We start from the raw sequence: 25,662 nt of genomic DNA on the forward strand, positions 1-25,662 counted from the left end.
AAAATTTGATCAAAAACTTGTTTTGATTCAAATTAACTTGTTATAATGCCATATAATAACATTTTTGAGTCCTTTCTATTAAAATATTATGTTTTTCATTGATACTTTACGACAGAAAATGCAAATTTGTTTAAATAAACACCAAATCACTGTAAAATCGCATAAAATCACATTTTGAGAAAAAAAGAAGAAGAAGATTTTTTGACCTTAAATATCTTATTTTTACGTCCCGCAGAAGCTATATACCAATTTTCAGACAAATCGGAGATCCAAAATTTTTTGGCTGAGTGATTTGACATGGAATGTACCTTACACAGTTTATTCATAACTAATTTTATATGGCCCAATAAATGACCGTTTTGGAGTGTAATTTTCAGAGGCAACTTCGAATTGCATGAAAATTTGGATTAAGATTCTATTTACTCTCCAATTCAAAGTTGAATTTGTGCCGTTGGTTGCTTTTACTTAGGGGGTGACAGTCACCCCGTCTCTGATAATGACATAAAATATTCTGATTCGGATTTTTTGAACAAACTTACTCAAACAGGATGCCTTTTAACAAATTTGCATGTGGCCAGGTCCAAAAGAGGGTCAAAAATTGTTTAAACGTTTTTTTTTTGTTTTTTTCCTAAAATTATTATTTTTATATCGAACAAAGTTTTTTAAGGTTTTTTGGATGATTACAAACAGAAAAGGTCTTTAGTGACTTTTCTCTAAAATTGATAGTTTTTGACATATAACATATAAGCGATTAAAAATTTAAAGATTGCGAAATCGGCCATTTTTAACCCTTATAAACTATGTGAAAAACTGAAAATATCAATGTTGCCAAGGTAGGTAGATATTCTTTAAACATCGACTGATGAAATCCTGAAGGGTTTTTTGCAATACAATATCGAAAACCCCATTGTTTTTTAATGGCTAACCAAGCTGGCGCGACACTATTTTCAACCGTTGCATATGTAAAATATGCGTAACTATGTGGGCTGAAAAATATTCTGATTCAATTTTTTTTCACCATCTTGCTTGAAAAGGTTCCCTAATAACAAATTTGCATGTTGCCAAAGTCAAAAATGGGTCAAAAAATTTTTTAAACAATTTTTTTTAACTTTAAATGTTTTCCGATTACATCTATATGCAACGCGAACGGTTGAAAAGAGTGTCGCGCCCGCTTGGTTAGCAATTAAAGAACAAAGGGGTTTTCGATATTGTGTTGCAAAAAACTCTTCGGGATTTCATCAATCGATGTTTAAAGAATATCTACCTACCTTGGTAACATTGAAATTTTCAGTTTTTCACATAGTTTTTGAAGGTTAAAAATTGCCCATTTCGCAAATTTTAAATTTTTAATCTGTTATATTTCAAAAACTATCAACTTTAAAGAAAAGTCAGTAAAGACCTTTTCTATTTGGAATGATAAAAGAAACCTAAAAAAACTTTGTTAGATGCAAAAAAAAAATAATTTTAGGAAAAAAACAAAAAAAAAAACGTTTAAAAAATTTTTGAGTCACTTTTGGACCTGACAACATGCAAATGTGTTAAAAGAGGTCCTTTTTGAGTAAGACTGTAAAAAATCCGAATCAGAATATTTTTCCTAGCGGATGCGCAGTGGCTTTCTGGCCTATAATGTAAATCTGACATGTTGCCAAAAAATTAATTAAGTAACTAAAATAGTATAAAAAAGTAACACTAATATCATTGAGTATAGTAAACATTGTGTTATTGTGAAACCGTGCTGTAACACACAATATGAGGGTTAAAAGGTAAAAAACCGGCAAGTAACAAAACAATGATTTTCTTACAAAGCAAAACTCATAAAGTATAGTTAATGACTTTTTACAAAACATACTATGTATGTTGTGAACAGTTATTAGTTTTATTTAGTGACTTAAAATTGCAAGGTAAAATGTTATTACCTACTTATTTTGTTGATGCAGCATGTATGTTATTATGTACGACAGCAGGGAAACGTCTTATACGAAAACGATTGGAATATGTACAAAATAGACATGAGGAAACATTAGTCAACTTTATTTTAGAAGAAAAGTGGAGAAGTTTAAGCAAAGAAACAATCGTAACGTGGAACATCCTGCCATCAAATAAACCGGAGCACAGACATCGTAACTTAACGAGCTCAGAAAATTCAAAGGTCGTATTACCCGTATGCGTGCCAATAACTACTTCTTAAAACTCACCAAATTTCATTTGTATATATCAACTGGCTGTAGAGCAATAAATAAAACGTCAGTTTGTAAGAACAATTTCAACACCCCTTCTCTCAGAAAAGAAGCATTTGTGGACACACGTTTATAAAGCAAACTGTCATTATTTTTCATACAGAATTACCCCTTGAAGTTTGTCATACCTACTTACAAAAAAAAAACCTATATTGATAAAAAAACATGGCTAATAGGTAGTTGTTAAAGTAGCATAATATCTATCTTTTGTATTATCCAACGTAAGCGAATGAATAAAAAAAAACAGAATGTTAAGAAAACGTGAGGGTAGAGTTGGGTTCTAATTTCAGTATTTTATAAATGCTAGAATATTCCACAGCCTGTGGCGAACTTTGAGAAAAAAACACAGTTTGCTTGGTAGACCCGGTATACAATGACCATTTACCTGTCTAGCCACAATATTATTACAGCAATATAGGGCTTTTCATTCACAGTCATTTGTTTCGAACTTCTGTCATGTGTCGTATATATTAAGATACCTAAGTCATACCTACGTCTTTGGTTTGTATCATTGGTAGGTATATATAATACAGTCTGTTCCAACGAAAATGGGGATTGACCCCCCAGAATCTCAGAAATTAACAGCTTCTTCATAATTTAAAAAAATACGTCAATTTTGAATAAGAGGGGGCCGAATTTTCATGCAAAATTTATTCCCTCAAATGTAACCCCCTACTGCTCCGCATTGACCACCTTTTTTTTAATAGCAAGTATGGTCGAGTGGCACATCATTTGAAAGGTTATTTTTTTCTCTAAACGAGGCTCTATTTTTTTTTATTTGCGTAATAAGTTTGAAGATAATTTTGGACCTAACACAAATCTATTATAAATTAGTTAAATCCAAAATTACCTTTAAAGTTATTCCGCAAGTTAACAAAAAATAGAGAGTTCTGTAGAGAAAAAAAATGCCTTTCAAATGATGTGCTACTCGACCACACTTGCTATTAAAAAAAACTGTTGGTTGATGCGGGGCAGGGAAAGGGGGACGAATTTTGCATGAAAATTCGTCCCCCTTTCAATACAAATTGACATGTTTTTTTTTTAAATTCTGAAGAAACTCTTAGTTTCTGAGTTACTGGGGGTGTGGAGTCAAATTTTCGTTGGAACACTCTGTATACCAATAACGTATCACGTAGATAGGTATAAGGTATGTTCCAACTAGATACGAAACCGTTCTTGAATCGTTATGCGCATGCGCAATAACGAATTACTATGCGCAGTAACACATTTTTAGTTACTGCGCATACTCGTAACCGTTCAAGAACGGTTTTGTATCGAGTTGGAACAAACCTATTTTAATATTAGATGACACTTGACAGAAGCTCGAAACAAATGACAATCGATGAAAAGCGCTATTGTTAAAGAATAAGATAACAGCTTTAGGAAATTCGAGACATCAAAAATGACCTATTTTTGAGGTGGGCGGTTAATTTTGCTGGTGAGTGTACTTATTTAAAATAAAAAATATTATTTAATAAATAAATGAATTATCAAAAACAATGCTAATATCTAATAAATTACAAAATTTTAATAAATGTCAAGTATATTTAGGGATTATTTTCTGTAATCTGTAGGTATGTAAGTAGGTATCTACCTACATATTGTAATATTATGTATGTATGTATGTACATAAATATGTAAGGGCCAAAAATCGAGTACCTACACGCGAATTCTCGATTGCTCTTCAGATTCCTAAAAGAGAATCCCTAAGCTTCAATTTAGGCACTTGGCGAACCTCAAAAATAATAATTTACATACCTATGAGTTTTCAAGCCTATGCATTTTTTAAATTTTAAATCGCTTATAACTCAAAAACAATCAAATTTCGAGAAAAATTTACAACAGACATCTTTTATTTAGTAGATATCACCCAAGAGCCCTAAACAATTGTTGGACCAAAAATAGTGTCCTTGGCATTTGTTTAAAATCAGTGTTTAACAATTTCTGCCCAAAAATGTCGCCGGCACTTTTCAGATTTGTTTAAAGGAACAATTTTGGACAGAAATCCACAAAAAACTGAATCTGAAAATTTTTCATAGGTACGTGAAATTGTTAAATAACTTTTTAGGATCAAATTATTTATTATATATTAACATATTTTTTATACCTAACCTTTTATGTTAGGCAACCCATTTTACGGAAGGAGATCGTAATTTTTAATAAATAAATAAAATAATTTAAATTTACTTAATACTCAAGCATAATATTCCTAAATAGAAATTCTTAATTAAGAGTGCAATAATTATTCTTGAGTAGGGTATTCCTACTTTTATTTAATATTGAAAAGAGTCGAGATTGACCAATAAATTAGGTACAATCACTATTCTTAAAAAAACTTTTTTGTAATATTTAGATGTAAAGATTTTACACCAATTATATTTTTCTATAAGAATGTTCATCTGTTTACTGTTTGTGCAAATATATTTTTAATTACTTTAATTTTAACAAAATAATATGTAGTTGATAAAATTTATTTTAAAATCGTTTTTTCTCACGTGACAATGCATACGTAGTCAACGATCAAAAAATCCAAGCCTCCGTGGCGCAATTGGCTAGCGCGTTCGGCTGTTAACCGAAAGGTTGGTGGTTCGAGCCCACCCGGGGGCGCAACTTTTTGTTTTTTTTTTATTTTAATAATTATTATTATAATATTTATTATATCATATTGCAGACAATTGGATATATTTTATATTAACACATTCCCTGCCAGCCGTATTTTCATAGATGTGCCTCATCGGGCCAGTTTTTTATATAGAGACTTGATACTTGATTAATACGACAAAATTAATGTTTATTTAAGAAATTGTTCTTCATTCATATATATCTTCTAGGCCACGTTGTTATCTTAGTGTTCCGTTAAAAGTGCCGTTAATGAATAAATAAAAAAAGGGACCATTAATACTACTTGCTCAATTAAGACCCAAGGTCCCATGGATCCAACAACGTGGCAGGGAACGTGTTAATATTGCACATTTTTGTACCATTTCTCTATGTTTAAAATAGTTTTTTTTGTTTTAGGAGCAACATGGGTCATAATTCGGATGGTAATTCTTGTTTGGTTGGTATTATCGGAATGGTCTCCAATTCTGACAAACGCCGCTAGTTCACCAAAAAGGAAAGACCAAGGTATGTTTTAGACAAATACTTATTTAATTTAAATCAAATCAACATTTTTCATTCATTGAAATTTACATTTCTTCTCCTTTTTAACATAATAGATATGAGTGTAGTTTTCAACCTAGGAAAAACAGTTGATCATGGTCCAAATAGGTGAAATAATAAAGATCAAAAGAAAGACTAAATACAAATCTACAGTCTACTCTGCAATTCAAGACATATCAACGGTTCTTAATAGATAAGGCGAAAACGGCGGGTTCGTTGGGAAAAATATTCCCATGAGATTTTTTTGCATAATTACATTCGTGACAATCCCAGAATAAGGTTCAAGAAGTCGCCCACGTGAAAAGTGGGCCAAATTTTTTTAACAATTTTTTTAATCAAATTTTTAAATGCAAACGTCAATATTTTTGGCCCGGACAATTTTTTTGTAGGTTTTTTGGACCATTCTGGATAAAAAAGGTCTATTATAATTTATTTTTCTCTAAAGTTGATTGTTTTCGAGTTATAAGTAATTTAAAATTGAAAAAAAAAAACGAAAAACGGCGATTTTCAACTCGGTTAAAATTTATTATTATGAAAGTCAGAAAGTGACTAAATCAAAGTTTAATGCCCCCCCCTACAAGATCCCGAAGAAATTTTTGTCAATACTTTATTACTAAGTTGTTATTTTTAAGTAATAATATTGAGCGCCATGCACGTGGTAGGCGGCCGTAAATGTGAGTGCAAATAAGATTCACAATTGGACTGCCGGAGTGGCATCTCTCTCGCACTCAGCATTTACGGCCGGCTACCACGTGCATGGCGCTCAATATTATTACTTAAAAATAACAGCTTAGTAATAAAATAATGACAAAAATTTCTTCGGGATCTTGTAGGATGGCATTAAACTTTGATTTATTCACTTTCTGACTTTCATAATAATAACTTTTAACCGAGTTATTAAGCCTTGAAAATCGCCATTTTTCGTTTTTTCAATTTTAAATTGCTTATTACTCGAAAAAGATCAACTTTAGAGAAAAATTACAAGAGACCTTTTTTATCCAGAATAGTCCAAAAAAACCTACAAAAAAATTGTCAGGGCCAAAAATCACTTTTCACGTGGGCGACTTCTTGAACCTTATTATGGGATGTCTCACGAATATAATTATGCAAAAAAATCTCATGGGAATATTTTTCCCAACGAACCTGCCGTTTTCACCTTGTCTATAAGCTTTAAATTTGTCACCAAATATACGACACGGTTTTTACCTAAGCTATGCTAAGGACAGGGCACTGCAGAAAGTTGCATTTGTCGCAATGTGTTTTAAATGAATTCATTTTTTTCGAATCCTGAGAAAACTAATAAGTATTTTTGAAAAATTTAAACGCTGAATGAAGAATAACATTATAACCGAGGGCCCAAAGTCCATTAGAATAACCAAAATGTTTCTTTTGAATGAGATATTTGAAATTAAAAGTCACACTAAATTTTCTCTTTTTTTTATCCCTTTAACTTACTAAAATAAACATTATAAATTTTCAGAGGCTCTCAGCACTAGTTAATAACGTAATATTTCATTCTCCGTTTAAATTGTTCAAAAATACTTAATAATAGTTTTCTCAAGATTCGAAAATCATTTAAAACACATTGGCGCGAAATTTTGCGCCTACACTCTTAATATTTTTGGTGTATTTGGTGAATATCGACGGCAAGAACTGGTGAAAAAACTAATTATTACTCACGTAGAAGATAGAAAATCAGTTTTTGTGGTAAACGTAAAGGCGGGTATACATATGCGCTTTGCTCGGTGTGCGAGCCGCTGGCGCGCAGCATATTTGTTAGATTCGTACGTGTTTTCAAGTGGCACACACACGGCTCGCACACGGCGCACCACGATCTAACTTCTGTCGGCTTTTCAACAAATGCTTTGATGGTTCGCAATACGTATTTGGACGGGTTTGCGAGTGGTTTGTTGGTTTTGGGGCGCCTGAGTTGAATATTTGTTAGTAATGGTGTGGTCGGAAGGAAATATCAAACTTATTGATGTTTACCGTGGAAAATGAAAATGAGATGATGACACTGAATATATTTAAACATGTTAGCTTGCAACCCCCAACTTGCAACCAACTTGCAACCATCTTGCAACCAACTTATAACCAACTTGCAACCAACTTACAACCAACTTGCAACCAACTTGCAACCAACTTGCAACACAACTTGCAACCAATCGGAATGAAACCAAACACTTCTCACTTCTCGATGACAATAGGAGAAGCTACTCCCGACGTCGGCCGATATCGGATCTGATCTGATCGGAGAAAAACGGATACAATGTAGGCACCCACATTTATTACTAATTATCTACAATTACTAAATGTTCGTAAGTTTCCTCTGGATCGCGGAAGGTTCGTCAAAATGAAAACTTTTAAAGAACATTAACCGCGTCAAGAACGCGCGGCGCTCACACGGCGCGGATTTCGCGGCGCGGATATGTATCTCCGCCTTAACAGAGATCAAAACCGACAAAGCGCGTTTATAGCATTATGAAACTGACCAGTAACGTGTAGTAACTGGTAGAGATGGGTAGATGATACATACTTTATTAGTACCTAGTAGTGAAATCATTTCATATAATATATGAATATATCTGTTTCATTCATAAATGATATATTATATCTGTTTCATTCACGTCTTCAATATAATATTCTTCTTAAAAGTTGTCCTATTCTTAAGTTTGTACAGAAAGCAAAATATCAACAGACCAACGTCTTCTATCAATATTTCGCATTGCTGTCCTTCCTTCCTGGGTGGGAATTTCATTTATCGAAAAAAGTAGGTATATATATGGTATATTGAATCATGAATCATGATTTACAATATATAAACTTTGTAAATCACGATTTGTGATTTACAATGTATATACATGATTTGGAAGTACATACTTACTCTTTGTAACATTCAACATGTCTCGGTTTGTTTATTTCTAGTGCATCTTTATTGTGATTTTAATATAGTCCCGTATATTAGTCATGGTAAAATCGATGAAAACTCTATTGAAAATACATAATAATATAATATTACTTATAATATGTGTTAATTTGCAACTAAATTAGGTATAATCAATTAAAAAACAGAACAGCTATTTTACTAAAACTATATTTTTTATGAGGTAGGTACATATTAGTAGGTCATCTACAAAAGCATCTACAAAAATGGATGCGTTCATATAACATGGGCTATTGGGACAAATGGATATGTAGGTACTAGCAAATCGGTGGGTTACATTGTTATATGTTGGAATTTACTTAATACTCAACTATAAATTATTATTTTTGTTAAGTGTTAGAATAAACACATGGAGTCTTTCTTCATGGGCGGGCCGCGTATTTACGTTTCCGTGTTCATTTCAAGACTGGGTAGTTTTGAAATCGGCACGTAAACGGCGGAGCATATCTGCTTTCAAATACGTGTCCATTTCAAGACGTTTAATTTTGAAATGGGCACTGGTTTGTAAAAGAACTTCGCGCGTAAAATTATCACAAATACGTGTTAAGTTGTAACATTATTTTATTTTATTTGAACTGTTTATCACAAGTAGCGCCTATCTGCAGAATAATAAATTATTATTCATTGGATCTGTGGAAATAAAACAATTTTGTTTTTTGTTACCAAAGTTACCTTCTTTTTTTCTTAATAATTGTTAAAAAACTCAAAGTAGTGCCAAAATATCCTGTCAAAATAAATTATTACGATACGTATACATTTTGTAGTAATGCACAACAATATATGTAGGTACTAAAAGTGTTATATTAAAAATATATTTTAATTTCAGCTAAACAATTATTGTTCAGCAAACATATATTTAGCTATTTTTAAAGCTATTTTTAATGAAGCAATATCAGAGAAAGAACAGGGTATATCAATAAACGGAAAAATCTTGAAAAACATAAGATTCGCAGACGACACCGCTATTTTTGCAGACAGTTTAAAAGCACTGCAACGATTAGTACCTAAATATATTACATCAAGTCAGTATCAAATATGAACTACGAATGACGTTAAGAACACCAAGTTCATGATTAATTCTAAGCAACATACAGTAGGAAGGCTAGATATCGAGGGAAAAATCATAATTTTTTATGTAAATATATTAATTTGCATAAAATTGGTATATAGGAGGTATTGGTAGTAAGGAGTCGGTTTGTTATACCTAATGGTGTACAAATGTTTGAAGTATGTAGTATGAAACACAAATAGGTACATTTATTTGAAAGTAATTTTTTTTACAAACGTACATTATAACAATAGTATTAATGTTTTTTGCAACAGATTCATTGTTTTTAATTTATTTGAAAGTAATTTTTTTTACAAACGTACATTATAACAATAGTATTAATGTTTTTTGCAACAGATTCATTGTTTTTAATGTTTAATGAAATATTAGGTATGTTTTCTTTTTCGGGATTCTGCTTTTGTAGGTCTGCCTGATTGAATTCTTCCACTACAAGGTAAGCCTCTATCTTTGCGTCGAGCGATCGATGTAGGCTGTACATACACGGATTTTTCGAGATCTTCTTATAATATTATTTTCACAAATAAATGATATAATATTCGATGGAGTTTTTAGTTGCGACAAATTAGACGGCAAATGATAATAGACCTATTAGTTCTATGCACCTATTTGTAGAATTCCAACGCCACATGTTTCGGTACAAACCCGTGTACATTTCGGGGGTTGGCGCTTTCAAATCAACACCTTTTTGGAACTAGATATGTATCACCGTTTCGGTGTCCGTTTCAAAACCGCAATGTCTTGAAATGGACACGTAAACGGAAATACGCGGGCGGGCCACTTCTCCGAACCGTTAGGTCGTATACACTCTTACCTAAGATTGCATAAAATTATCATGTTACATATTATGAATTTGAGAACTGTGCTAGTTCTTTCTGTATTTTTCTTATTCAGTCTGTTAGAATATGTTGTAAAGGAAACATCTTAATTTCTTTGTTTGTATATTATTTTAAAAATACATCATCATCACTTCCAATTTGTTCGGTCTTTCATCAACCTAGGGTCAAATGGGATGTTCATTTTTCGGAGATCTGCTTGGATGTTATCTCTCCATCGCATTCTGGGACGTCCGAGTGGTCTTTTGCCTGTAGGAATCTCCTCCAATACCAGTCTTACAAGTCTCTCGTTATGAAGTCTGTGTACGTGGCCTGCCCATCTTAGTCGCTGTGATTTAATTTCTTGGATAATATCGGTGTCATTGTAGAGTTTTTTTAATTCGAGGTTGGTTCTGATCCTATACTGGTTTGTGCTAATGTCGTGGTGAGGTCCGAAAATTTTTCTAAGTATTTTTCGTTCAAAACGTCTGAGCTATTCTTCGTTTGATTTGGTCATGGTCCACGTTTCGCAACCATACGTTAGTACAGGTCTGACGATGGATTTATAGATTTTGATCTTGGAACTTCTTGTAAGATTTTTTGATTTTATAAGCTTATCCAGTGCAAATAGACAGCGATTTGCTTATTGGATTCTGTCTTTTATTTCTTCAGTAACATCGTTGTCAGCTGTGATTACGGCCCCCAGATACTTAAAACGTTGTACTTTTTCGAAATTAAAGGTGTTGACCGTCACATTTTGTCCTATCCTGTCTCTTCGTGTCATTCTATTTATACACATATATTTCGTCTTCTCTTCATTAATCCTCAGCCCTACTTCGCTTGTTGCTCCTTCCACCTTGTTGAAAATGGCTTTTGTGGATGGGATGGAGTCTCCAACGAGATCAATGTCATCTGAGTATGCTAGTAATAACTTTGGACCTTGAACCGATAGCAGTTCTGTTTTTATTTCGGCCGACCTCATCGCTTTCTCTAATACAAGGTTAAAAAGTAGTGGAGATAACGCATCACCCTGTTTGAGTCCACTGTTGATTTTGAAGTGGTCAGACAGTTTATTATTTACACGTACTTTTGATATTCCACCCTCCATACAGACTTAAGTCATCCGAATGAGTTTCTGTGGTATTGAGAACTCCGCCATGGCATTCCATACTTGGCTTCTTTCTACGCTGTTATATGCCTGTCGAAAGTCTATGAAGAGATTGTGTATGGGTCTGTTATACTCCCATGCCTTTTCTAGAAGCTGTCTCAGCGTGAATAGTTGATCTATTGTGGATCTTTTTGCCCTAAAACCGGCTTGATATTCTCCTAGGACATTTTCAGCATAAGGAGTTAGTCTACTAAGAATGATGTTTGAGAGGATTTTATATGCCGTGTTTAAGAGTGAAATTCCTCTGTAATTCGCGCATTTGGTTTTGTCCTCTTTTTTGTGGATGGGCACTATGATCTTTTCCTTCCATCTTGCTGGTATGCTTTCTTCTAACCATATATATGTTATCAATTGGTGAATTTGACGATGTAGTGTTTCTCCACCATACTTCAGAAATTCTGCTGGTATCTCGTCCGTACCCGGCGCTTTGTGATTTTTCAGCTTATTTAAGGCCTTTCGGGTTTCTTCAAAAGAGGGATTTTCTACGGGCATGTCTGCTGGTATATAGATCTCTTCTTTGTTGTGTTCTTCCTGTATGATGTTTAGAAGGTCCCTGAAATACCCTTTCCATTCTTCTGTTAGTTCTGTATCGTCGATTATCATATGGCCTTGATTGTCTCTCAGTGTATTGATAGAATTGGTTCTATGTCCTCTTTTCTCAGTGGATATTGCTTTATAGAATTCTCTGGAGCCTGGTTTGGGTCGGTCTCTCTCCATAGCTTCATATTTTTGTTGTTCGTAGTTTCTTTTCTTTATGCGTATCATTTTTCTTGTTTCTTTTCGGCAGTCGTCGTATTCCTTTTTATTTTTGTCTGTTTGTAGTTGTATCCATGTCTTCCTTACTATTTGTCTTTTTTCCAGCTGTTTCCGACATTCATCGTCATACCATGTTTTTGCCCTCTTCTGCCTACTTCTTCCAAAGATCTTGTCAGCTGTCTTGGTTATTATTTCGGCAGTCGTTTCCCACAGCTTTTCTATATCATTGTAAACTGTTTCAGAGTTCAAGGTTTGTTCAAGTTGTTCTATATATTTTTGATGTTTCTCTGTGTTCTGCATTTCGTCCATGTTTCATTGTGAGTTCATTGTTGTTTTCTTGTTTTTGTGGCTAGATCTTCTGGATTTGACTTTTGCTCTGACTAAGTAATGATCTGTGTCTCCGTCTATTCCTCTGAGGCGACTTCTTACGTCTATGATATTGTTCTCATGTCGGGCATCTACAATGATGTGGTCAATTTGGTTTCGCGTAATATGGTCGTTTGAGATCCAGGTTTGCTTATGAATGAATGTCTTTATGCCGAAACATAGTTGACTTTATTAACATATTATTAGCTGCTGCAGTTTCTGTGAGTCTTAAACCATTGTCGTTGGATATATTGTGAAGGCTGTGTTTACCGATTGTGGGGTGTAGGCTAGGCTCTTTGCCTATTTTAGCATTAAAATCTCCGCAGAGTATGCGCATATCTTGTTTAGGCATCGTATATATCACTCTTTCTAGGGCGTCATAGAAGTCATCCTTGATATCTTCATCCTTCTCTTTCATTGACGCAAGAGCTGAGATGATCGAAATGTTGTATCGTTCTCCCTTCATTCTGATATAGCATATCCTTTCCTTTATAGGTTTGAAATTTAGTATATTGTAATAATACGATTCGGTTAAAATAAAAATAGTTTTTACTTTTATTTGTACCTTTTATTATCTTATATTTCTAATAGGTTACGGACCCAATCACATATTAGCTCACCTGTATTAAGATAATAATTAAAAGTGTACAGTCGCGAAATGGCGAAAAGTGCGAAATATAACGTCGAAAAGTTGAACGGTCAGAACTATCAGTAGTGGAGTTATTTAGTGAAAATGTTGCTCATCAATGCTGATCTATGGGAAATAGTTTCGAAGGAGTTACCATTAGAAGCAGACCGAGGCAGTTCCTGGAAAAAACAAAATGATAAGGCTTTGTCAACTATAGCCTTACTTGTTGACGTTAACCAGTTAGTGCATATCCGGAACAAGGAATTCGCGCGCGACGCGTGGGTAGCGCTAAGGGAGTATCATCAGAAATCAAGTTTGTCTAGTATGGTGTTTTTGTTAAAGAAAATCTATAGGATATCGCTAGAGGAGAATGGTGATATGGAAGCACACATTAGTTTATTCTTGGAATCGTTGAATAAATTGCCCGCCTTAGGGGAGGAAATTAAGGACAGGTTCGCAGCAGGAATTTTGCTGGGAAGTCTTCCAGACTCATACAGTTTTTTAATTACAGCGCTGGAAAGTAATTAATCGATGAGTACAGGAGACGTCAGGGAGCTTTGGGAAGAAATCAGGAGGAGTCGGTGATGAAATCAGTATACAAGGGCAACAAAAATAATGGTACTGCAAGCGCAGAAGCAAAGCAGTGTTATTTTTGTAACAAAAAGGTGCATTTTAAACGAGATTGTTTTAAGTACAAAGCGTTTAAAAAGGAAAATGCCAATAAAGCCACTGAAGGTAATGTTTTATGGTCAATTATAACTCAAGGACGGAAAAAGGGATTCAGCTTCGATGTATGTGGACTCAGAAGCTTCAAATCACATGGTTAATTATAAAGGATTATATATTAAATTTGACGGTAGCAGAAAGGGCGTTGTAAGTTTGCCGGAGAAAGGGCAATACTCCGAGGTTCAGGGTATAGGGACAGGTCTTATTGAGTGTGTGACTGGATCGGGAGAGCAAAATTTAAAAATCGACCATGTGTTGTATGTGCCGGGATTTGACTCAAATCTGCTTTCGGTGAAAAAGCTAACAAGTGCGGAACATAATGAACAGATCGATAAAAATGAGTGTAAAATCGTTTTTCGCGCAAAAGTGATCGCGAGTGCGACATTGCGATGCCTTCACCCGAACTATGGACCATGGACTGAGTATTTTGGAGCACTCCAGCAACTGTCAACATACATGGCATAGGGCATAGACGGTTTGGACACAGGGACATGGATGCAGTGAAACACTTAATGGAAAAGAAAATGGCAGTCGGGATTGATATGACAGACTGTAGAATTAGGGAAACTTGTGAATGCTGTATGAAAGGTAAAATTTTACGTAAGAGTTTTCCGAAATTTTCTCATAGCAATACATTTAATATTCTTGACTTATTACATACGGATATTTGCGGTCCCATGAAGACTGTTACTCCAGGGGGTAAACGTTACATTTTGACTTTAATTGATGATTTTTCTAGATATACAACTATTATTTATTAAATCATAAAAATTAAACGGTAAAATATATAAAAGAGTTTATAAAATTTATGAGTAATCAGTTAGGTAGGGTTCCAAAATAATTAGGTCAGATAGGGGTGGCGAGTACGTAAATAATAATTTAAGGGAATTTTTAAAGGGTAAAGGTATAAAAATTCAATATACAGCAGGGTACTCTTCAGAAGAGAACGGGGTTGCAGAGAGAAAAAATAGGTTTCTAGTTGAAATGGCTCGGTGCATGAAAATCGATGTGGGTCTAGCAAAGAAATTTTGGGGGGAAGCGATTTTTCTTCTTCAGGTTCCTTCCCCTATCGGAGGTTGGAAATCATGATCGCTATTTTAATTTTATTGGCCGCACTTCTGAATAATTCTAATGAGCTGCAACTGAACCACTCTCTTAAATTTCTTAGCCAGGATATTTTGCGTCGTCCTGGGTTTCTCTTCCCTTGTATCTTCCCTTGCATAATTAACCTAAGTAATACGTACTTCTCGTCCCTAATTTATGACCCAGATGAATCTTTCTAATTTTAATAGTTTTTATGACTTCAGAATCTATCTTCATTCTTTGTAACACCTCTATATTAGTTACTTTTTCAGTCCACGATATTCTGTGGATTCTCCTGTAGCACCACATCTCAAAGGAGTTTAATTTTTTGATTTCAGACTGTTTTATTGTCCACGGAAGCGATAGTGACAGCCAATTATTTGCAAAATCGATTACCTACTAAGTCGAAAGAAAAAAGACCCTATGAATTGTGGCATAAAGTAACACCGAATGTGTTGAATTTGCAAATATTTCGGTCTAAGGTTTATAGTCACATTTCCAAAGAAAAATTAAGGATAAATTCGATCCAAAAGGTGAGTTACTGGTATTTGTAGGTTATTCTGATGAATCTAAAGCATATAGATTGTTTGTTAAATGTAGATACAGGACGTATTACAATTAGCCGTAGTGTGGTGTTTTCTAAGAGAAATATATGCGTCGAGAAAAAGAAGGCAAAAAGTGAGGAAATATCCATTGGGTCCATGATGGAACAGGAGAAAATAGGGCCAAACGACGTAGAAGACAGAGAGGTTGCAAATTTTTAGAACACGGAGGAAATAGAAAATTCTACGAACACATCTAACACTTATGAGAGCTTAAGTTGGGAACAATCCCATGATGATGACGGTGATTCTAACTATCAATTAGATACAGATCTCGATATAGAGAATTCAGGTGATCGTAGATCTAGCAGAGTAAATAAAGGTGTTCCACCTGAGCGCTACATAGCAAAGTTGACAGAACTCCAAGAAGTAGAACCTAGAAACTTTAAAGAAGCGCTTAAAAGAAGTGATAGTGAAAATGGAAGCAAGCTATGGAAGATGAAATCACGTCATTAAGGAAAAATAAAACTTGGGATTTAATACAAGCAACAAAGGGAAAGAATATAGTCTCATGTAAATAGGTATTCAAGTTAAAAACCGGCGAAGATCAAAACTCGAAGAAGTGCAAAGCACGGCTGGTAGCAAGGGGTTTTAGCCAAAAATTCGGCGTAGACTACGATGAAGTGTTCGCTCCGGTTGCGCGGCAAGCTACTCTTCGAATTTTATTAACAGAGGCATGGAGTAAAAAACTCATAGTAAGGCATATAGATGCAAAAACAGCCTTTCTAAATGGAGAACTGTCAGAAGAAATTTTTATGAAACAGCCTGAGGGATTTGAAGGAAAGGATACACGTTTTGTTTTTAAGTTAAATAAAGCTTTATATGATTTAAAACAATCTGCCAGAACTTGGAACCAAAAACTTATCTAAGGAAAATTTTTGTAAAAGCAATATTGGTATATGTTTATAAATCAAGGTAATAAATAATAAAAGGGATTGCGTACTTATATACGTGGATGAAATTTTATCAGCAGCAAAGGATACACAGGTAATTGATACATTTGAAGAGAATCTAAAATGTAATTTTGAAATAACGAGTTTGGGATTATTACAAAATTATCTAGGTATGAAGATTGAAAGGTGCGATCAAGAGATATATAGTTTAAATCAAGCCAGTTACATTGACAAATCGCTGAACAAGTTTATGATGAAAGATGCAAAAGAGTCCAATATACCGCTGGATGTTGGATACTATAAGCTTAGCAGAGAAAAGCCGATGAAAAACAGTGAATAGTGAAATATATCAACAACTGATTGGTGGTTTATACCGGCGGTAAAATGGCGGTAAATACTAGACCGGATATATTGGCAAGCGTCACCATACTAAGTCAACAGAATAAAAATCCAAAAGAAGTAGATTGGAACGAAGCAAAGAGAGTGTTTAACCTAAACGTATATAAAACCTATAGATATTTAAACTAAATATAAAAAGCTTATTTTAGGACCACAAGGAACATATAGTGCAATATACGGCTATGCAGACGCTGACTGGGCGAAGACAAAGGGAACAGAAAATCAAATAGCGGGTATATATTTTTATTACGGGGTTCGCATATACATTGGGGATGTAGAAAACAGAATTGCGTGCCTCTATCATCAACTGAAGCATAGTACATAGCATTGGCTGAAGAATGTCAGGAAGCAATTTGGTTAAAACAGGTTATAAAGGAATTTGTGGGTTTAGTGCCGGAATTAGTTATATACGAAGACAATCAAAGCTGTCTAAAACTTTTAGCAAACCACAAATTTAGTGATCGGACAAAACAGATCGATACAAAGTACCATTTCGTAAAGGAATTGCATGAAAAAGGCAGGTAACTTAAAGTAACTTAACTTTAAGTATCGTCCTACCAAAGATATGATAGCTATATTTTGATTAAGCCGCTGAATAGGGTTAAATTAGAGTACTTAAGTAGTAAAGGGGGTCTGTTTGACTAATTCAAAAATAATTTTAGTTGCGAGGGGATGTTGTAATTTACTTAATACTCAACTATAAATTATTGTTTTTGTTAAGTGTTAGAATAAACACATGGAGTCTTTCTTCATGGGCGGACCACTTCTCCGAACCGTTGGGTCTTATACACTCTTATCTAAGATTGCATAAAAGTATCATGTTACATATTATGAATGTGAAAATAGTGTTAGTTCTGTTTTTGGTATTCAATCTGTTAGAATATTTTGTAAAGGAAACATCTTAATTTCTTTGTTTGTATATTTTTGTAATAATAGGATAAAAATAGTTTTTACTTTTATTTGTACCTTTTATTATCTTATATTTCTAAGATTACATTATTACTCCACAGTAATGAATGGATTATTAAGTTCCGCAAAATACCTCCTGGTTCCAGTGACTTCCTATTTCGTGATTGCTTTAGGTACTGATTTTTCTGTTATTGAAATTGAATCTGTCGAGATATTCTTTGTTATGCTTGTCTGTTGCTCTTTTTGCCTCTTTAAGATACACATCTATTTTTAACGTCTTAAACCTTATTTTCTAGATCTAGATCTTCGATATTATGGTAACCGGTCAATTTCTCGAATGCAATTTCTCTAAATCAATTGCTCGAAATCAATTGCTCGAAAACGAATTGCTCGACATGAAAATTGCTCGAAATACAAATTGCTCGAAAAAAAAACTATGTGTAATGTATATCTAAATATTTATTCATAATAATACAAAATATGTATAGAGATAAGAAAGATGTTTTAAATAGAAGAAATTATGTGATATTCTATGTATATGATCGTATTATAATTTATGCTGAAAAAAAAATTATTACAAATCTAAAATATCTTTGAACTTTGGAAATAAAAAGAAAAATAACGATTTTGATTTAGTCTCATTATGATATAGGGATTATGAAAATTTCCAGGTATTAAGGAATTAGGGAAGAATAAAAATCATTACCTTAGGTGTAAAAATTTCACTGTTATTATTTTTTGAGATGATCCTATCATAAGAATACCACATGTCCATTTTGAATAAAAAATCTCTATTAGTTTTCGATATATGCATTGGAAAAAATCGATTTTTATTTTGTAATTTCAAATGGCTGTAACTTTTTTATGAGCACATTGGTACTAAGGTAAGTTAGGTTTAATCGAACTATTTTTTGTCCCAGAATATATGATTTAATTTATGACTTGCATTTTTGTTACACCCTGTATAATTTTCTACTTTTCGAGCAATTTGTATTTCGACCAATTTCGTTTTCGAGCAATTGTTTTCGAGCAATTGATTTCGAGCAATTGATCTAGAATCGATATTATATCGATCTACTTGTATATTTAAAGTATATTTTATAAAGGATATTTTAAATTCAACATATTAAAAGTGGTGACTGACGAAGTAATCAAAGTTTTAAATAAAAAATATATAGTAGTTGAAAATAAAGATTTGTGCCAAATTAACAACAGTGTCATTCTATGGTTACGCAACAGTCTTTGGTTTGCAGAATTCCTGGTCATTAATTACCATCCAAAATCTTCTTCTTCTTACGGTGCCTTAGCCTTAAGGATGTTAGCCATTATATTTGTCGATTAATTATTATTCGCCATATTCGTCCATTGTCGTAGGTTTTAAGCCAAGAGTTGCGTCTTCTTCGTGGCCCCCTTTTGCTATTGATTTTGCCTCGATTATAAGTTGGAGCAGTTCACACTTTTGGCTTCTTACGATGTGACCAAAATATTGCAGCTCCCTTCCCAGATTCATCCTCCGCAAGACTTCCGCATTTGTCGTATGACTCATGTAGGATATGAGCTCTTTATGGTAAAACCATAGTTCGAATGCTTGGACTCTTTTTTGTGTTGCATCTGTAATTGTCCATGCTTCAACACCATAGAACAAGGTGGACAAAACATAGCACTTAAATATTCTAGTCCTCAATGAGATACCCGTTGGCGATTGCAACCGAGCTAACGGTTGCATAGACCGTTTTGCATTTTGCAAAATACTGTACGTGCCTTTTGCAAATGTGTTCTTATGTCTAGTGAGTGGTCCCATGTTTCATTAAGATTACTTCCAAGGTACATTATTCTCGTTACTCTTTCCAGATCTGTTTCGTTGACATTCACCCTTCTGTTTTGGGGCTTTCTGATCACCATCTTTTTTGTCTTCTTTGTGTTCAATGTCATTTAAAAATTCTCTACAGGCTATCGTTACTCGATCAATTAGGCGTTGCAGTGCTTCAGTATTATCTACCAGAGTGACCGTGTCATCAGCGTATCGCTGGTTATTTATATATACATTGCTCGCTTATAATTATACCATCCAAGGTGTCTTCCAAAGTTTTCTTAAATATCTTCTAAGAGTAAACGTTGAACAGTAAAGGTAACATCTCTGTCTTACTCCCTTCACGATATTGATTTTTCCACATGTTCCGCTTTTTATTCCGATTCCTTTTATTCTTGGTAGAAGTTTGAAATGAACCTTAAGTTTTTATCGTCGATATTACATGACCTTAAATTATCTATTAGTTTATCATGTTTTACCAGGTCAAAAGCTTTCTGAAAGACCATAAAACACAAGTACACATCAGAATCGACGTCTCTACGTCTTTCAAGTAGCACTCGTATTGAAAAAAGTGCGTCTTTTGTTCCGAAGCCATTCTTAAAACTAAATTGAGTTTGACCAGTGTGTTCGTCTAGTTTGTTGTATACTCTATTGTGTAGGTATTATTCGTAGGAAAAGCTTCAGCATATTATTCATCAGGCTAATAATCCTATGACTTCACATTTCTTGGAGTTTCTCTTCTTTGGTAATGGTATAAACACCGGTGTCAGCCATTCATTTGGTATTATGCCTGTTAATTATATTATGCCCATATATTTTGTTAAATATTATCTTCCATCATTTCGATATGTTCGTCTAATAAAATTTTTGTTATTTCAATTGGGATAATATATTCCTTTTATATTTTTCGTTATTTGTTTGCTTTGCTGCTTTGATAATTTCTGTGATATAAGGTCCAGTCGACGCCTCCTGCATACAAATGTTCATCCTCTCTTGGTCTTGAAATATCTCTTCCATGTATTCTCTCCATCTATCTATATGATCTTCTATATTCAGTAGCGGGTTCTCATGCTTATCTTCAGTGAAAGACGTAGGTGTTTGTTTCCATATTCCAGCGGCTTTTCTTATTTTTTTTGTAGGTTGAAAGTATCAGCCCTTTGTTCCAACTCTTCAATTTCTTGACATCTTTCACTTAGCCATGTTTCTTTGGCTTTTTGGATCTTTATGCTGATATTCTTGTGTATTTGCTTGTATGTTGTTTCGAACATCTTGGATATTAGTGCACCCTATGTAACGCACAGCTGAATATTATGTTTGTGCGTCACAGTGTTGCCATGCTGTTTTCTATATTTTTTTCATAATTTCATTCAATGTTAAATGTACCTACAAGAATAATAGAATAAGAACGTTTATTTCTCCGTCATTATACTAGGTAGAAGGACAAGTGAGGTGTAAAATGAAAGCTTATAATCCAAGGATATTACTAAAGGTGAGCAATTATACCTAGGTTGTCTGTCCGTCTGTCTGTCTGACCGCGAATATAACTTATCCGTCACTATACCAGGTAGAATGACAAATGAGGTGTTAAATGAAAGCTTATAATCCAAGGATAGTACTAAAGGTGAGAAATTAGACCTAGGTTGTCTGTCCGTTTGTCTGCCTGACCGCGAATATAACTCCTTCGTCACTATAGCAGGTATAATGACAAATGAGGTGTCAAATGAAAGCTTATAGTCCAAGGATGGTACTAAAGGTGAGAAATTGTACATAGGTTGTCTGTCCGCCTGTCCGTCCGACCGCGAATATAACTCCTCAATATACCAGGTAGAATGACAAATGAGGTGTCAAATGGAAGCTTATAATTCAAGGATAGTACTAAAGGTGAGGAATTTTATAAGCTTTTATTTGACACCTCATTTGTTGTTCTACCTGGTATAGTGACGAACGAATTATATACGCAGTCGGACAGACTGAAGGACAGACAGCCTACGTTAAATTTCTCACCTTTAGTGCCATCCTTGGATTATAAGCTTTTATTTGACACCTCATTTGTCATTCTACCTGCTATAGTGATGGAGGAGTTATATTCGCGGTCGGACGGACAAGACGGATGCACGGACAGACGGACGTGGATAATTCAATGTTATCACATTTTTTCAAAATTGGTGAAAACAACAACATAATAAACTTTACTTAATTGGTGTTTCAAAACTACTTACTTTTAACACATTACACAATATTACAAGGTTCCTAGCAAGTTAAACTTCACAATGATTTACAATAATTAAGTAAGAACCTATCTATACATAATATATAAGCTTATCTGGGTTAATAACTATTATTTTCTTATTTCTTTTTGTTCTTTTAAATTCTATTCTTATTTTTGCTAGAAGAAGATTGTGGTCCGTGGAGATGTCAGCTCCGGGATATGTCTCGCATGCTTTTACTCTGTTTTATTATCTTTTTTTAACAATTATGTAATCGATTTGATTTCTTGTGATAGTTGTGAGGCGTCTTTCTATTCCATCTGCTGGAGATTGCCGTGTATAGAGGCGTCTGGGTGGTAACTTGAAAAAATTGTTCATTATTATACTGTACTCTATCTAAAACCAATAAATTAAATACCTCCGAAGTTTTATTTATTTTTTATTTATTTTAGCGTACCAAATTAACCCGAAGCCTTGTTGGGTGGACGGACAGGAGGGCACTTGTATGTTTGTTTACGAATGTATAAAGACTGAAGGTTACCATATAGGTAAGTGTTGTAATCGTACTATATTTTTATTCTAAAGAAATGGTGAAATTTTTAGTGCCTACCTACATTTTATAATTTTTATAGCTACCATTTCTAGTACAACCCATTAAAATATCACACAATACAAAAGTAACCTTTATCGCACCAGTTTTTTTTACTTTTCTCTTTTTTTTATTTTAACACTGGGATGCATCTAATCTACAAAATTATTCATAATTTTTTTAACCTGAAATTCCTCAATTACTTATAAAGGAAGAAGTATTTAAATATTCTCCAAAACAACACGAAAACACGACTCAAATATGCAGCAAAATGCAATAAAGTCACAGCTAACCTAATAGGTCTGGATCCCGCGTATGAAAAAAAAGTTGATTAATAGCAAGCTGAAAATTTGTTAATAGCTTAAGGATGTCTAGTCGGATAAACTTTGATATATGGGAACACTGGAACAGGGGCAGTTTTAACTGTGGAACAGGTTAAAAATTTGGAACGGTCACACCACGAAAACGGCACATTTATTTTGTCCGACAGAACAGACTTAAACTCTCCGAACAGAGATTAAACTCTCATGCAAAAATCAGACTGCTATTTATCACCTGTCATAATTCCTGTCATTTGATATATTCTACATGTTCCACTCATTAAAACGCCCATTTGGTGATAGATAGCAGTCTGATTTTTGCATGAGAGTTTAATCTCTGTTCGAAGAGTTTAAGTCTTTTCTCTCGGACAAAATACATGTGCCGTTTTCGTGGTCTGACCGTTCCAAATTTTTAACCTGTTCCACAATTAAAACTTCCCCTGTTCCAGTGTTCCCTTATATCAAAGTTTGTCCGACTAGACACCCTTAAGCTATTAACAAATTTTCAGCTTGCTATTAATCAACTTTTTTTTCATACGCGGGATCCAGACCTATAAGAAAAGCACATCAAAAATCGTGGCATCAACTAATGACAACAAACTATTGAATATGATATACCTATATGGAAGACAAAATGTATAAACAAATGGAACAACTGAACCAACAAAGAAAATTTAACGCATATCTACAAAATTTTAAATGCATTGTTACGCATTCTGCATCCTCTTCCTTTATTGACGTTCTTTATACCTTAATATAATATGATTAGATCGTATATCATATAATATACTCGAAGGTTTAACACCGATTTCAAGAGTGAGTAATTTACCAAAAAGGTTTTTATTGGTATTACCATAGTATTTCTTCTATTAGTTATGTTTTATTAATAACTGAAATATGATGACTGACCGTTAAGAAATATAGCAGCTTTTGAAAAGTGACCGAAATGTGTTCTACTATAGTTCAACCACCATTTTAAGCACACGGTGCTAATTTTTTAAACCTAAATATTATCTTATTTAATTTAAGAATTCTCAAAAAATACTCATTCCAAGTTTCTACAAACCCTGTATACCAAAATTAAATATTTCGCTTTATGAATAATTTTTAAATTCTTCTTCTTAAAGTCCGTCTCCTAACGGAGGTTGGAAATCATCACAGCTATTCTTATTTTACTGGCGGCCGCCCTAAATAGGTCGATGGAACTGCAGCCGAACCATTCACTCAGATTTCTTAATCAAGATATTCTGCGCCTACCGATACTTCTCTTACCCCTGATTTTACCCTGGATGATCAGTCTCAGCAGCGAGTATATGGCACCTCTCATAACATGGCCAAAGTAGTCAAACTTTCTTCTTTTTACAGTAAGTACAACCTCACATCCTTTTCCGATCCAACGTAAAATTTCGGCATTTGTCACGTGGTCCACCCAAGATACACGGAGCATTCTACGCTACGGTAACACCACATCTCAAAAGCTTCAATGTTTTTAATGCTGCCCATCTTCATGGTCCATGACTCAACTCCATATAATAAAGTGGAGAAGATATAACACCGCAGCATACGCACTCTCAGATCAAGATTTATGTCACGACTACAGAGAAATATTTTCATCTTGTTAAATGCTGATCTAGCTATTTCTATTCTTGCTCTTATTTCTTTTGTTTGATCGCCTGTATGATCCAGGCAAGCTCCAAGATATTTATAGGAGGATACCCTTTCTATAACGATGTTATTGACAACCAAATCATTCCTGGCGTGTGGATCTTTTGTTATTACCATCCATTAATTTTTTCTGAGGTTAAATGTAAGTCCGTAGCTGTTGTAGTAGTGGTTAATGCGTTCCATCAGTCGTTGCAGATCTGCAAGATTGTCTGCTAATATCACTGTGTCGTCAGCGTATCTCACATTATTGATTGTATTTCCGTTGATCATTACACCACAACTAACCTCCGACAGAGCTCCTTTAAATATGACTTCGCTATAAAAATTAAACAAAAGAGGAGACAGAATACACCCCTGTCTTATTTACACCTCTACATATTTTGATCTCCTCAGTCATTTCATCATCGACCTTGACTTGTGCTGTTTGATTCCAATACAAATTAGTTATTATTCTAATATCTTTTTCATCAATGTTCTTTTCGATTAGAAGTTGTCTCAGTCGGTCGTGTCGGACTCTACCGAAGGCCTTCTCAAAGTCTATAAAGCAGGCGTATACATCCTGATTGATATCCAAACACCGCTGAAATAGTACGCCCACACCAAAGAGCGCTTCCCTCGTACCAAGGCCGTTCCTGAAGCCCATTTGTGTTTCACTTATATCTTCTTTAAGTTTGCGGAAAATTCTATTATGAATGATTTTTAGAAAAACTTTAAGCATATGACTCATCAAGGCAATCGTTTTGTATTCCGAGCACTCTTTTATATTTGATTTTTTAGGTATTAAAATGAATGTGGACCTTAACCAGTCTTGTGGTATTATTCCAGTATCATATATGTTGTTAAATAACTCGAGTATCATGTTCATCACTCCTTCATCAATAAGTTTTAATACTTCAACCGGTATTTCATCAGGCCCTGGTGTCTTACCATCCTTGGTGTTTTTTAAAGCATATTCCAGTTCTTGTTTAAGTATCCTTAAACCCTTCATTTCTTCTCGTTTCACTGTTATTAATTCTCTTTCGTCGTCAAAAAGTTCTTTTACGTATTCTTTCCATCTTGTGAGTTTTTGTTTGAAATCTATTATAATATTGCCTTCTGAATCATTCACCATTCCACTATGAGGCTTCTTCTTTGTACCAGTCATTTCTCTGAGTTTCTTATGCATGCCGAAACTATCGTACCTTCTCTCACATTCCTCAATATCCTTGCATTGTTCTGACAGCCATTTTTCTTTTTCCTCTATAATCATTCTCTTTATGGTTCGATTTATTGCATCATATTGTTGTTTGTTTTTGTTCTTATAGGCACGTCTTTCAT

The 25,662-nt window shown here is 34.1% G+C and overlaps 1 protein-coding gene and 1 non-coding gene across 3 annotated transcripts in view; both read left to right on the top strand.

Moving 5' to 3' along the window:
* Nucleotides 1-25,662, top strand: part of LOC114337315 (serine proteinase stubble) — a 578,368-nt gene that overhangs the window by 494,504 nt on the left and 58,202 nt on the right. For both annotated transcript variants that reach the window (XM_050645522.1, XM_050645521.1), the window contains exons 3-4: nt 5,256-5,363; nt 22,224-22,319. In XM_050645522.1, the coding sequence (XP_050501479.1) occupies nt 5,256-5,363; nt 22,224-22,319 (204 nt within the window). The remainder of the gene's footprint in view (nt 1-5,255; nt 5,364-22,223; nt 22,320-25,662) is intronic.
* On the top strand, nt 4,771-4,844 carry Trnan-guu (transfer RNA asparagine (anticodon GUU)). The gene has a single exon. It is a non-coding gene; the product is annotated as a tRNA-Asn (tRNA).

Source organism: Diabrotica virgifera, chromosome 3 (genome assembly GCF_917563875.1).
Source record: "Diabrotica virgifera virgifera chromosome 3, PGI_DIABVI_V3a".
Lineage (NCBI taxonomy): Eukaryota > Metazoa > Arthropoda > Insecta > Coleoptera > Chrysomelidae > Diabrotica > Diabrotica virgifera.